General features: G+C 36.1%; 1 protein-coding gene across 7 annotated transcripts in view; it reads left to right on the plus strand.

Moving 5' to 3' along the window:
- The window catches only part of LOC114049784 (protein enabled homolog), a 132,594-nt gene that overhangs the window by 43,664 nt on the left and 76,730 nt on the right, over nucleotides 1-12,200 (plus strand). For all 7 annotated transcript variants that reach the window (XM_027871190.1, XM_027871192.1, XM_027871194.1 and 4 more), the window contains exon 2: nucleotides 10,420-10,585. In XM_027871190.1, coding sequence (XP_027726991.1) covers nucleotides 10,420-10,585 — 166 coding nt within the window. The remainder of the gene's footprint in view (nucleotides 1-10,419; nucleotides 10,586-12,200) is intronic.

Raw genomic sequence — 12,200 nt, forward strand, 5'->3', positions numbered from 1 at the left:
CCTTAATACATTGACTATGTATCAGTGCACAGAGATTTTGCAGACAAATGTAAAAATAAATATTAAATACATTCTTTACAAACTGTTATGCAATAAAAGTAGTAGTCATGGGGGTGGGGGGAAGGGGCGGAGAAACCCTATATACCCAAATGGAGACTTAACAATGAAACTCTAATGTGTGTCAAAGAACACATCATAGAAACAATTAAGAATTATGTGAAAGAAAATGATAATGATTAAAACCATACCAATATTAATGGCATGCTGCTAAAGCAACCCTAGAGTGGAAAATCATTGACAAAATAGAAAAATAATGAATTTAATATGCATTTTTAAAAATTAGAAAGCCAGTAAGCACAAAAGAAGAGATATTAAAAATTAGAGGAAGAATAGATAAACTAAAACAAAAAACAATTATAAAAATGATAAAACTAAAAGCCACTTCTTTGAAAAGAGTAGTCAAATTAATAAACTTTTAGCCAATATAATGAAGAGGGCAGAGAAATAAAATCATTGAACTAGCAAATGATATCCGAACAAATCGAAAAGAACTTGCTCTGCACTATACGAATAAACCTGAGAACAGAAAAGACATAAAAGAGTATGTTTTAAAACATTGCATCCAGACTAACTGAACACCAAATAGAGATCTTCAACAACCCATTGTGTTCTAATTGCTTAGAAAATACTTAGTGTCTTTTCTGGTTCCCTAGGATTTTCTAAGATAGTAGCTTTAAACTCTCAAAGATCTGTGGCATCTATATGACAATAACAATATTCAAAAGGCAATGATAGAATAGGAAATCACATTCCAAATAATTACACAATTATAAAATATCTGGGCATCAGGTCATCAAAGCACATAAAAGACATAAATTGAATAAGTGCTCCTTCAAGAAATAAAGAACAAGTTAAATATTTTGGAATATTCAGTGCTTTTGTCTGGGCCATACAATATAATAAAAATGACAATACCACCCAAGTTAATTTAGAATTTTAATGTTATACTAATCAAATTATCAAGGGGATACTTAATAGAACTCTTTATAAATAATTATAGAATTTATTTGGAAAAATACAATGAATTTTTTACTACACTATAAAGGAAGTAATGAAAAGAGGTAGGAATGAAGGGGAAATAACACAAAGATAATACTATTAAAACAAATTAGGAGCAGATCATACCTGTCACAGCTATGGATAGGAGATATATTCTTAACCAAACATGGGACAGAGGTAATTACAGAGGATAAAATAGATGACTTGGATTACATGAAACTGAAAAGTTTGAGCAAAAACAAAATTAATGTATCAAGGATAAGAAGAGATATGGTGATACGGGAAAATTCCTTGTCCTAGCCTTGTCACATATCATTAATTAAGCATCTACTATGTGCCAGGTACAATACTAAGGGCTGAAGATGCAAAGAAAGGCAGAAAAAATCAGTACTTGCTATCAAAGGACTTAGTTTAATTTATATCAGATTTCTCTGAAAGAATTTTATATCCGTTCATATCCACATACACAAAGTCCCCAATGGATAAGTGGTCAAAGGGTATGAACAAATAGTTGTCAGTTAACAGGCCTTTATTAATTACCTGCTGTGTGCCTGGCCCTGTGCGAAGTGCTGAGGAAATAAAGGCAAAACAAACAAAAAATAACGTTTGTGTACAAGCAGGATATATACAGGGAAAGCTGGAGATAACTTTCAGAGGAAAGGCAAAGGCCCTAAGATTTAGGAGGACTGTGAAAGGCTAAGATTTTAGCTGAGACTTAAAGGAAGCCAGGGAAGCTAGAATGTGAAGTATTGAAGTTTACTGCCCTTTCCCAAAATCCCAAACAGCTTCCCTTTGAATTTTGAATTTCAAAATATGAATCATCTTTTTAACTCCTCTGCAAACTGAGCATCCTTATTTTCTTGTATGTGCTTTCTAGTTTGCTTATGATTGCAGAAACATTATGCCAATCTTAATGACCAGACTGTCACAAATAACTGTCCTTCAAAGAATGCTGCCTTCTTAAAAGTATGTCACCCGTAGCAACCAGTAAATAATCAATCAATAGCTTTATTTTGAAACTAAGACAGAGTGCTGATATAGGCTCTACGTATACCTTCCTATTAAACATGTTTTCACATTAGTCATGTTGTAAAGAAGAATTAGAACCAATAGGAGGAACCACCAGAAAGAAGAAACAAAACAAAACAGAAGAAAAAAAAGAGCAAATAGTATGCTTCGATCTGCATTCACACTCCATGGTTCTTTCTTTGGATATGTATAGCATTTTCCATCATGAGACTTTTGGAGATGTCTTAGATTCTTGCATTCCTGAGAAGAGCTAAGTCTGTCAGAGTTAGTCATTGCACAGTGTGACTGTTACTGCGTACAATGTTCTCCTGGTTCCGGCTCACTTCACTCAGCGTCAGACCATACAGGTCTTTCCAGGTTTTTCTAAAGTCAGTCTGTTCATCATTTCTTATAGCACAACTATAGAAACCCTTACCCCTTGTTGTATTGCAAGCAACCCTTGTGAAACCTTAGTTAAGATTACTCCTTTCTTCTGCTTCTTCCATTTCTCACCTGCTACTCTTTGGACCTGGTAGATGTTACACAACTGTCCTGACCGAAGTACATTATAATTTAATGTTATCAAACTTCAACTGGATTCTGACTGCAGCATGGCACTTCCTTTATTTTCCCTAATTGAATTCCAATCTCATTCCCCACAAAACCTTTTTAAAAAAGCTTTCTTTTTTATTCTCAAACCAGTTCCTTAGCTCAGGACCATGCCACTTTACTTAGAAAATAGGCTATTTAGTTAGCATGAGCTCCCTCTTCTCTTGATATCATCCCTCCACTCTTACTTTGTACCAGTCTCTGACAGTGAAGTGGCTTATCTTCTAGCTAGCCAAGGCCAACCCCTATACATGTGCCCTTGAACCATCTAATGGTTCTTTCTCTCTTGCCTTCAAACATACCCAAGTGTCACTATCTTTGAAAAATCTTAACCCATCTATATCATCCTCTCAAACTATCATCTACATAAATCTCTTCTTTCTCAACCAAACTCAGAACTCAAACCAAACTTGAAAAAGCTGCCTATACTTCTTGCTTCTACTTTGTCTCCTCTCATTTGCTCCTTGACCCTCTGCAATCTGACTTCTGACCTCATCACTGAACTGCAGTTGCTTTCCCTAAAGTTATCACTGATGTCTTGATTGCCAAATTTGCTGAGCTTTCCCCAGTCATTATAGTTCTTAACCTATCTGCTGCATTTGGCAGTTTGTCACCCTTTTCTGTATACTATCTTTTCCTCTAGGCTTGTTGGGAACTAGTTTCTTCTGCTTGTTCTCCTCCCTACTTGTCTAATCTCTCCTGAGTTTCTTTTGCTGGTTCATCATGCTGGTGCATCATCCATATCACATACCCGTACTTGTTGGTTTGTTTCAATGCTTTGTATTAGACTCCCTGGACTCTTCTCTCCCTACAATTTTTTGGGGTGACCTTATTAGTTTATGGGTTTAACTGTCATCTCTATGCTAATTCCTAGATCTGTGTCCAACATTAGTCTCTCCCCATCTTCAGTCATACATCAGCAGTTTCCTGTTTGTTATTCCAAACTGTTTATCCTGGAGATATCTTAACAAATTCTGTTTTAAACATGTTAATTTTAAGTCAGGCCTATACCTCTTGTAAACTTTCTTTTTTCTGTTAAAGGCACCACCTTTCTGGACTTCTAGGTTGGTGACCTTAGTGGCCTTGACTGTTTACTCTCCTTCACCCTACATATCCAGTTAACTGTTAGATATTTTTCTTTGCATATCCACAATGTTTCTTCCATCTGACACCTCCTCCCTACCACTTAGCTCAGCCCTTCTGTTTTTGCCTAGATTATTACAATGGCCTCTTAATTGGTCTTCCTGCCTCAAGGTTCTCCCTACTTCAGTCTGTCCTTTATACTGTTTACAGTCATACTCATAATTATACCAAATCTAAATCCCTGACATTCATAGTCCTTTATAATCTGACTCCTCCTTATACTGCTGGTGTTTTCTTAACACAGACTCTACTTTTATCCCAGCTTCCTTTGTGTTCTGGATATGCCACACTTCTCCTGCTTTCATGTGGTTCTCCTTTTAATATCTTTAGGTAGATGGGAAATTAAGGGGAGAATTCAATCTGAGGAAGAACTAGATTTAGGAGGTTTTCATTCCACTTGTTTCTACCTTCACTTCACCAAGCAGAATAGAGAAACCACCCAGGAAATCAAGGGAGAACATTTCTCCTGGAAAAGGGATAGGAAGCAGTGTGGAGTAGTATAACATATTTTGAACTTGGGAGTCAGAACCTGAGTTTGAATCATTTTTCTGCCACATGCTACATATGTGACCTCAGTCAAGGCCTTTAATTTTCCTGGGCCTCATCTGTCAACTGAAGGGGTTGAAACAGATAATTCCTAAAATTCCTTCCAGCTTTGATCTTGTGATCCTATAATTAGATTATGGAGGTACCCACATTTTTAACGTGACCTTTGTTCTGATTAATAATGTGAGCCTCTTCATTACTCATGTATATCTACTTGCTTTTTATTCCCCTTCACTAAAGGTAACATTCCTTCAGGTCACCTCCCATGGGACAATGTCCTGCTCCCCCAGTTATCAGACTCAATGCCTTAGGCATAAGCCTCTCCATATTGGTATCTTCCCTTATTCTCTTGTCTTCACATTACCTCTAGATATACTACCTGGCATAATTCTCTATTCTTTCCCAATTTCCTTTTCTCTCCTACGTGCTGTCTCCCTCTTTGCCCTTGAGAATTCCTTGCATTGTTCAGTTCTTCATCTCACCTCTGACACTAGACATGTGACTTGTTATAAACCAAACCTTTTAAGATAAACCATTTCATCTCATCCCTCATTTTCCTTGACCTCTCTGCAGCCTATGACACTGTTAACCCCCCCCCCCATAATCTTTTTTCTTTTGGTTTTAGGGACACCACCCTTTCCTGGTTTTCTTTCCTCTCTCCCCTCCTTCTTCTATTCCCCCTTTGCTCGCCCCCCCCCAATCCCCCCCCCCCCCCCCACTACTGTAGGTGTCCCATAGTGTTCTGTCCTGGGCCTTCTCTCTGTGTCTGCTACCTCATTTGGTGATACCATCAGCTCCTATGGATTTAATTACCATCTCTATACTGATGATTCTCAAATGTCTCTACCTTTCTGCTGATCTCCAGTCTGGCTTCTCCAACTTCCTAGTAGATATTTGGAATTGAGTATCCACTAGATATCTTAAACTCATCATCTTCAAAATAGAACTCAGTATCTTTACCTCCAAATTGTCATCCCTCAACACCATCCTTTCATTTCCTCAGGCTTATAACCTAAGTGTTATCTTCAACTCTTTTACTATCTCTCACCCTCCATATCCTTCCTGATGCTAAGGCCTGCCACTTTCACCTATCCAATATCTCTGGAATACATCCCATTCTTTCCTCTGACGCTGTTACCCTGTGGTACAGGCCCTTATCTCCTCATGCCTAGACTATTGCAATAGCCTACTGCTGGTTCTGCCTGCCTCAAATCTCTTTTCAGTCCAATCAGTCCTCCATTCAGCCCCCAAAATGATTTTCCTAAAGCACCAAAGTACAGTCTGACCATGTCAAACCCTCCCCCCACAAAAAAAAAAACAACGCAAAACTAAACTAAGCTCCAGTGGCTCCCTATTGCCTTTAGGATCAAATGCAAAATCCTCTCTAGGATTTAAAGGCCTTTGTAACCTAGTCCCCTCCTACCTTCCTAGTCTTTTTACACTTTACTCCTCGCCAGAATGTTGTCACTGTTTTGTTCCTTGAATGAGACTCTCCGTCTCTTGGCTCTGGAAATTTTCTTTGGCTGTCCTCCATGCCGGAAGTGCTTCCCCTTTTCATCTCTGCCTGCTGCCTTCCCTGACTTCCTTTTAAGGCCCCACTAAAATCCTCTCTTTTATAGGACGTCTTTCCCAACTCCTCTTAATTATAGTGCCTTCCTTGTTAATTATTTCTTTATCCTGTATTGCAGCTTGTTTGTACATATTTGTTTCCTTATAGTCTCCCCATTTAATTGTGAATTCCTTGAGGGCAAGAATTATCTTTTGCCTCTTTTTGTATCCCCAGTGCTTAGCACACTAGCTGGCATGTAATAGGTACTTAAAAGTGTTTATTGACTAGGAAAGTTATGATATTTGAATTCCCTTTCAGCTCTTAATCTAAGATCCATATCCTGCTTCATTTCCATTTTTCTGATCTTCTGTATCCTCATTCAGGCTCAGCTTTCTCACTTGTTAAAGCTAAGCTTTCCACCTGTGCCATTCATTCAATGCCCTTCCATTTCCTCTGTGGCCTCATTTCTTCTGTCATCCCCTCTTGTATACCTTCAGTGTCTTTTTGCTCCTAAAAACATAGTCAAGTCTCATCATCGTAAAAATTAAGTTTTATCTTGCTATGATTTGTTACTCTGCAAACTATTGCTATATTTCTTACCTGCAATTAACTTTGATCTTTTTGCATTTAACTTTGCATTTCCTTCTTAAATGATTAAATTTTAACTTTTCATGTACAAGTAATTTCATATTTAAAATCGTTAGGAAAATTGAAATTTATGATGTCTAGATGATCAGTTTTTTAAAAAATTTCAATAAATAGCATTCTTCTTAGTAGCATTTTTTATTTTTAATAATGAAATTGTCCCTAGGGTAGATCAGTGTGGTTCCAGGGGGAAAATGTTAAAAAATATTAGCAGATGCCAGTTCTCCATCCTCTGTTTTTTTCAGTGTTCTGTATTTTCACCGTAGGTACAAGAAGGTTATGGAACCAATTCAGGGAAAAAAAAAATTCCAATCATTTGTTAGGTTGTGCTCAGGAAACAGTAAATTAATGCGAGCAAATTTTCTAATTATCAAAGAATGTATTTATGGAAACCTTGAGCAATAGCACAAAAAAGAGTCACCCTCTCTGTATTTTTCTTATCATGGGGAAAAGGTGGAGGTATGGCACTGCCATCTCTTAGGGTTGTAGTTGACAGGTAGTTTAAAAAAGACTTTTTTTTTTTAAAGCATGGCTGGAATTGGTAGCATTTAGTACAAAGACTTTGTCCTGACCCTCAATAGCTGTGTGAGCAAATAATTTAACCACTCTGATAATATAAAAAACAGAAATGTATTGTAAATATGTGCTGATATCATTAATCAGCAATGATTTTTCTGAAAAAGCCACTAGAAATCCTTTTGCAGTGTCATGCTTTGTAAATGGTTTCTTATCATAGATCATTTCCCCTCCTGGCTTCCTTGGCTTTTTAAAAGTTCCAGCTAAAATCCCACCTCTTACAGGAAGCCTATTAAACCACCCTTTGTGATCTACCCTTAGTGGTTAGAGTTTTTCCTTATGCCTCTCTCCTCTCCACTACCAAATGCATTCAACCGTGTGTGTATTGTTCTCCTTTCACCACTTTTTCACCTTCTTTCCTCATCCAAATTATGTGACATTAATTTCTCCTACCCTTTTCATTTAACTAATAGGTTTTCCTTTCTGTTAAAAAAAAACATTGCTATGTTAAAAAAAAAACCAAACAACATTTCTACTCTTAATAATAGTCTATCTCTTTGACCTTTGATAATGACATGGTTCTTCAGGGACATATATATCATCTCTATATTTGAACTTTTACAGTTTATCCTTGTTTAGTCCCTAATGATTGTGCTCTCATTTAACTTTTTATGTCTCTTTTGACTCTTATGTTTGTATTTCTAAGTTTCTATTCCCTCTCATTTTTTTTTTTAAATCAGAAATACTTGGAAGGCCTTTATTTGATTAAAATATAAAATGTCCTCTTCATGTCCCCACCCCTTAGGGTTGTAAGTTTATATTTTGCTTTGTGGAATATCATATTCCAAGCTCTACATCTTCTGTAGTGGTGGCTGCTGCATCCTGTGCAATCTTGACTTTTGCTCTGTTTGAATTTTTTCTAGCTGCTTTCTGTATTTTTCCTTTGACCTGGAAGCTTCCAATTTTGGCCCTGATGTTCCTGAGGGTTTTCATTTTAGGATTTCTTTCAGAAGTGACTCATGGAGTCTTTCTATTCTTACTTTGTCTTCTGGTTCTCAGAGTTCTGGGCAGTCTTCTTTTATGATTTCTTGAAATATGAAGTCTAGGCTCTTCTTTGGTCATGGCTTTCAGGTAGGCCTGTCATTTCTTGAATTCTCCTTAATCTGTTTGGCTGGTCAGTTTTTGCTGTGAGAGTCTTCATACTTTTCTATATTTCTTCAATCTTTTGACTTTTCTGTAATATTTCTTCTTGTCTCATGGAGTCATTGGCTTCTATTTGGTCCTTTCTCATTTTTAGAAGTTCAGTGCTTGTATAAGGTTTTATTCATTTTCTTGCCAAACCTTTGTTTTCTTTCCAATTTTTTCTTCTACAACTCTCATTTCTATTCCAACTTTTCCCCCTGGCATTCTTATAATACACAATCTTTTCTTAGCTCACTAAATTCCAGCTTTTCTCTCTTCTGGGAATTCAGTTTTAACTTGTGCCTAAGCTGTGCTTTTCTTTGAAGCGTTTCTTATACATGTTTTAGAATTATTCTCATCTTTGTTTCCCTCTTTATTATCCTTGATAATGTGCTACCTTTTTATGATTGAATTTTTTTTTTTTTGCTCATTTTTTCATTTTTACTTCTTGACCTTGGACTTTATGTTAGGACCAATCTCAGTGCATTGCTGGAGGGGAATATCTTGGCCATGCTTGGTCATATTTTGTGTCATATTTTTTCTTGCTGCTGCTTTATCAGAAGTTGAATAGTGTGTTATTCCAGAATCTGAAGGGTAGCTCACATTAGGAACTTGGAAACTTTTTGCGTACCCAGAGTTGTTTGATCCAGGAGGTCTAAGCACTGATCTCTTGGTCTTAGTTCTGCAAGTTTCTGACCTGGGTTTGAGACTAAGCATCTGTGGATCTGCCACTGGTTATACCTTCAGTAGACTGCTTGCTAGACTGGCTCGAAAGCTCTGTAGGTTCATAGTGACTGAACTGCAGGTTCCTCTTGACCTAGGATTCCTAGTGCTGCCAGTTGCTACTAGTTCTTGCTCTTTGGACATGATAAGGCCTCTCTGTGCCAGACCCTTTTTGCCCTGATGCATAGCTTTGGGCAGACCTTGGTTCATTCCTTCCATTGGAAGAGTCTGTGTGTTTGATTCTTACCCAGTCTCTAATGTTCAAAGACCTTTCAACTCTTTTTCTTTTGCTGAGCTAGGCTGGACGAATGACTCGTGATTTTTTCCTTGGATTTCTGGACCAAGCCCCCCCCCCCTTTAAAAAAAAAAAAGTGTCCTTCTAGTCATGCTGCATGGCTAAAAGTCAGTGAAGTACATGCTCATACATGTAAGTAGGATGTAAACACATTATTGGTGAAGAAATAGGCAAAAGAAGAATACAAATGATATCAGAATTATAAGTAACTAGAAAAGTAGGTAGTCTGGTCATGGAGCAAAAGTGAAGATGAAGACCTGAATTCGTTCCCAGCCTTAGCCATTAGTTGTGTGACCCTGGTCAAGTCACTTAACCTATTTGCCTCAGTTTCCGTGATTTTAAAGTGGAGGGTAATAATAGTACTTACCCCCTAGGATTGTCGTGTGGATCAAATAAGATATTTGTAAAAAGTGCTTAGCATAATATATCTGGCACATAGTAGGTACTTAATAAGTGTTGTTCCCTTTCCTGCCTTTAAAACACTGAAGTTACAGATATTACCTAATTCTTCTTGCTCCACATTATTCTTTAATGGTAAAAAATTTAGTTAAATCCAAGGAGACTTGGGATTCCACTTTAGAAAGGAGTAAAATTTAAATGAAGTGATATAACCTCAATTAACCTCCATAACTGAAGATGTAAGTAATTTACTTGCCTAAAATAACTGCCCTCATGTCTAAAATGCAACTTGAGGTGATCTGTAGATTTGAACTAGTCATGCTAACTTAGTAGTATATCACAGTGAATACTTATTTCAGTTTTACAATCTATTTCACATGACTAGCTTGTCTGTCTTTTGTTACCTTGATGGCTTCTTCTAGGTTTGTCAACTCTTTAAGTGCTTCATGTGTCATTAAGTATGAAAGTAAGAAAACACAGTAAAACAAACAGATTTATAAAAAATAAATTAGCCTTCATGTACAGTTAAATATATGTATGAATAATGTAAAAAAAGTCTTCATGTTCATTTTGGTAAATGAATTAGATATTTAAATTTTGTAGAAAAATCATTTTCAACTTTCATCAGTGACCTTGATAAAATCTGGGTTCCTTCCTCGATCAGGTTCACAATCTGTATACTCTTTTCTATAACTTTGTATCAGCTATTTTATAAATCTTAAATATCTGAATTTTGTTCTTCCAGTGAACAGAGTATCTGCCAAGCAAGAGCTGCAGTGATGGTTTATGATGATGCCAATAAGAAATGGGTGCCTGCTGGTGGCTCAACTGGGTTTAGCAGAGTTCATATATATCATCATACGGGTAATAACACTTTTCGAGTTGTGGGAAGGAAGATTCAGGACCATCAGGTAAGGACCTTTAAAAAAAAAATAAAGGCCTTCATCTCTTATTTGATGTTGGGATTACTTAATTATTTTATTGAGTACATATAAAGATTCTAATTGAAGTAATAACCTGTATTCTAAATCAACAGTTCTTACTTAACTTTTTGGTCCCACCATCCCTTTACATTCGTAAAAACTATTGAAGATTTTCCGTAGAGTTTTTGTTTATGTGGATTATGTCTGTTGATATTTACCCTATTCAAAATTTAAACATGGTAGCATTATTATGAAAATAGTTTTAATCTTGTGTATGCCCTGAAGGGGTCTCTGGAACCCCAAGGAGTATTTACGCTACTCTTTGAGGACCATTGCCCTAAATTTATTTTGGTTACAGAGCTGTATTTAGTACTGTATGTACGATCTGTGTTTTTAAGTGAAAAATTAACCATAATACCATATACAAATTAAACTGTTATTGCCATTCTTCTAGAGCTAACCAAGCCACTCATTAGCTGCATTATCTTAAATAAATTTTCACTCCTTTTAAAAAAAATTACTCTTTTTAAAAAATTCTGAACTTAATATATATATAAATATATATATAAACTTTTTATATATATATATATATGAAATATACATTTTCATATGTAAAGTAGAACTCAAAAACAGGACTGTGCATGAAATTATTCCTTTCCATTCTATTTTACACAGCTTGCTTTTTTTCCAGAAACATGTAACAAAATTATCAGGTTACTTTCAAAGCTATCCTTCTTGTCTGTGCCCCTCCTTCTTTTCTATACATTTTAAAAAATATCAAAGGTCTCTTTCTTTGTTTTTTTTTTTTTTTTTTGGCATCACTATTGCTAATTGCCTGTATCTCTTAAATCCTCGTTTCCCAAAATTTGAGGAACAGATCACAAGCTTTACTAGAAAAACATTTTTATATGAAGTGTAGCTAATAGTTTCTTGGACTGCCTTAATAATTTTTTTTTAAAGAGTTAGAGGACATCATAGAGGAGCAGCCAGTTGCTATAGTAGAAATGGTACTCCTTCCTTGAGGTGGGGAAATGATCATTGATCTTAATTTTCATAATAAAGGAGATGATAGTTGGCTATAGTCTGACATGCATTCCAGAGTTGAGGAGAGCAAATTTCAAAGGTCTAGAGATAGAATAAGTAGGAGGGTCCTATGGCCTAAAATTCATTGGGGGAAATGAGCTCAGGAGGAATGGGAAGCTTTCAAGATTAAGTTTCTGAAGATTCCATGGGAATTGTTTCTATTAAGAAAAGAGAAAATTTTGAAAGAGTGTGAAAGAAAGGCAGGTAACAGAATAAATATAAACAAACACAAGGCAATCCTGTAAGAAGGTTATTTGAAACTATAGTGGGAAAAGGGAGTATCAGAGAAAGTGGGAGGGGACAGAATTTTGGTACTTGATAATGGAAAAAAAAGGAAGTTTTAGTCAATTGTTATTTTGCTTCTATTTTCCATTCTGTAGATAAATAAGTAAAAGTATAATCAGAGATTAATTACTATCCTTGATGAGTTTAATTTATCAGATCCAGATGAAAAACTCCCTAGTATTGTGGCAGATGTTTGCTTAGCCACTGTCCCTGTTTTTTTAAATATTAGAGAAAA

The sequence above is a fragment of the Vombatus ursinus genome, unplaced genomic scaffold, assembly GCF_900497805.2.
Source record: "Vombatus ursinus unplaced genomic scaffold, bare-nosed wombat genome assembly UNPS02014798.1, whole genome shotgun sequence".
Classification (NCBI taxonomy): Eukaryota; Metazoa; Chordata; class Mammalia; order Diprotodontia; family Vombatidae; genus Vombatus; species Vombatus ursinus.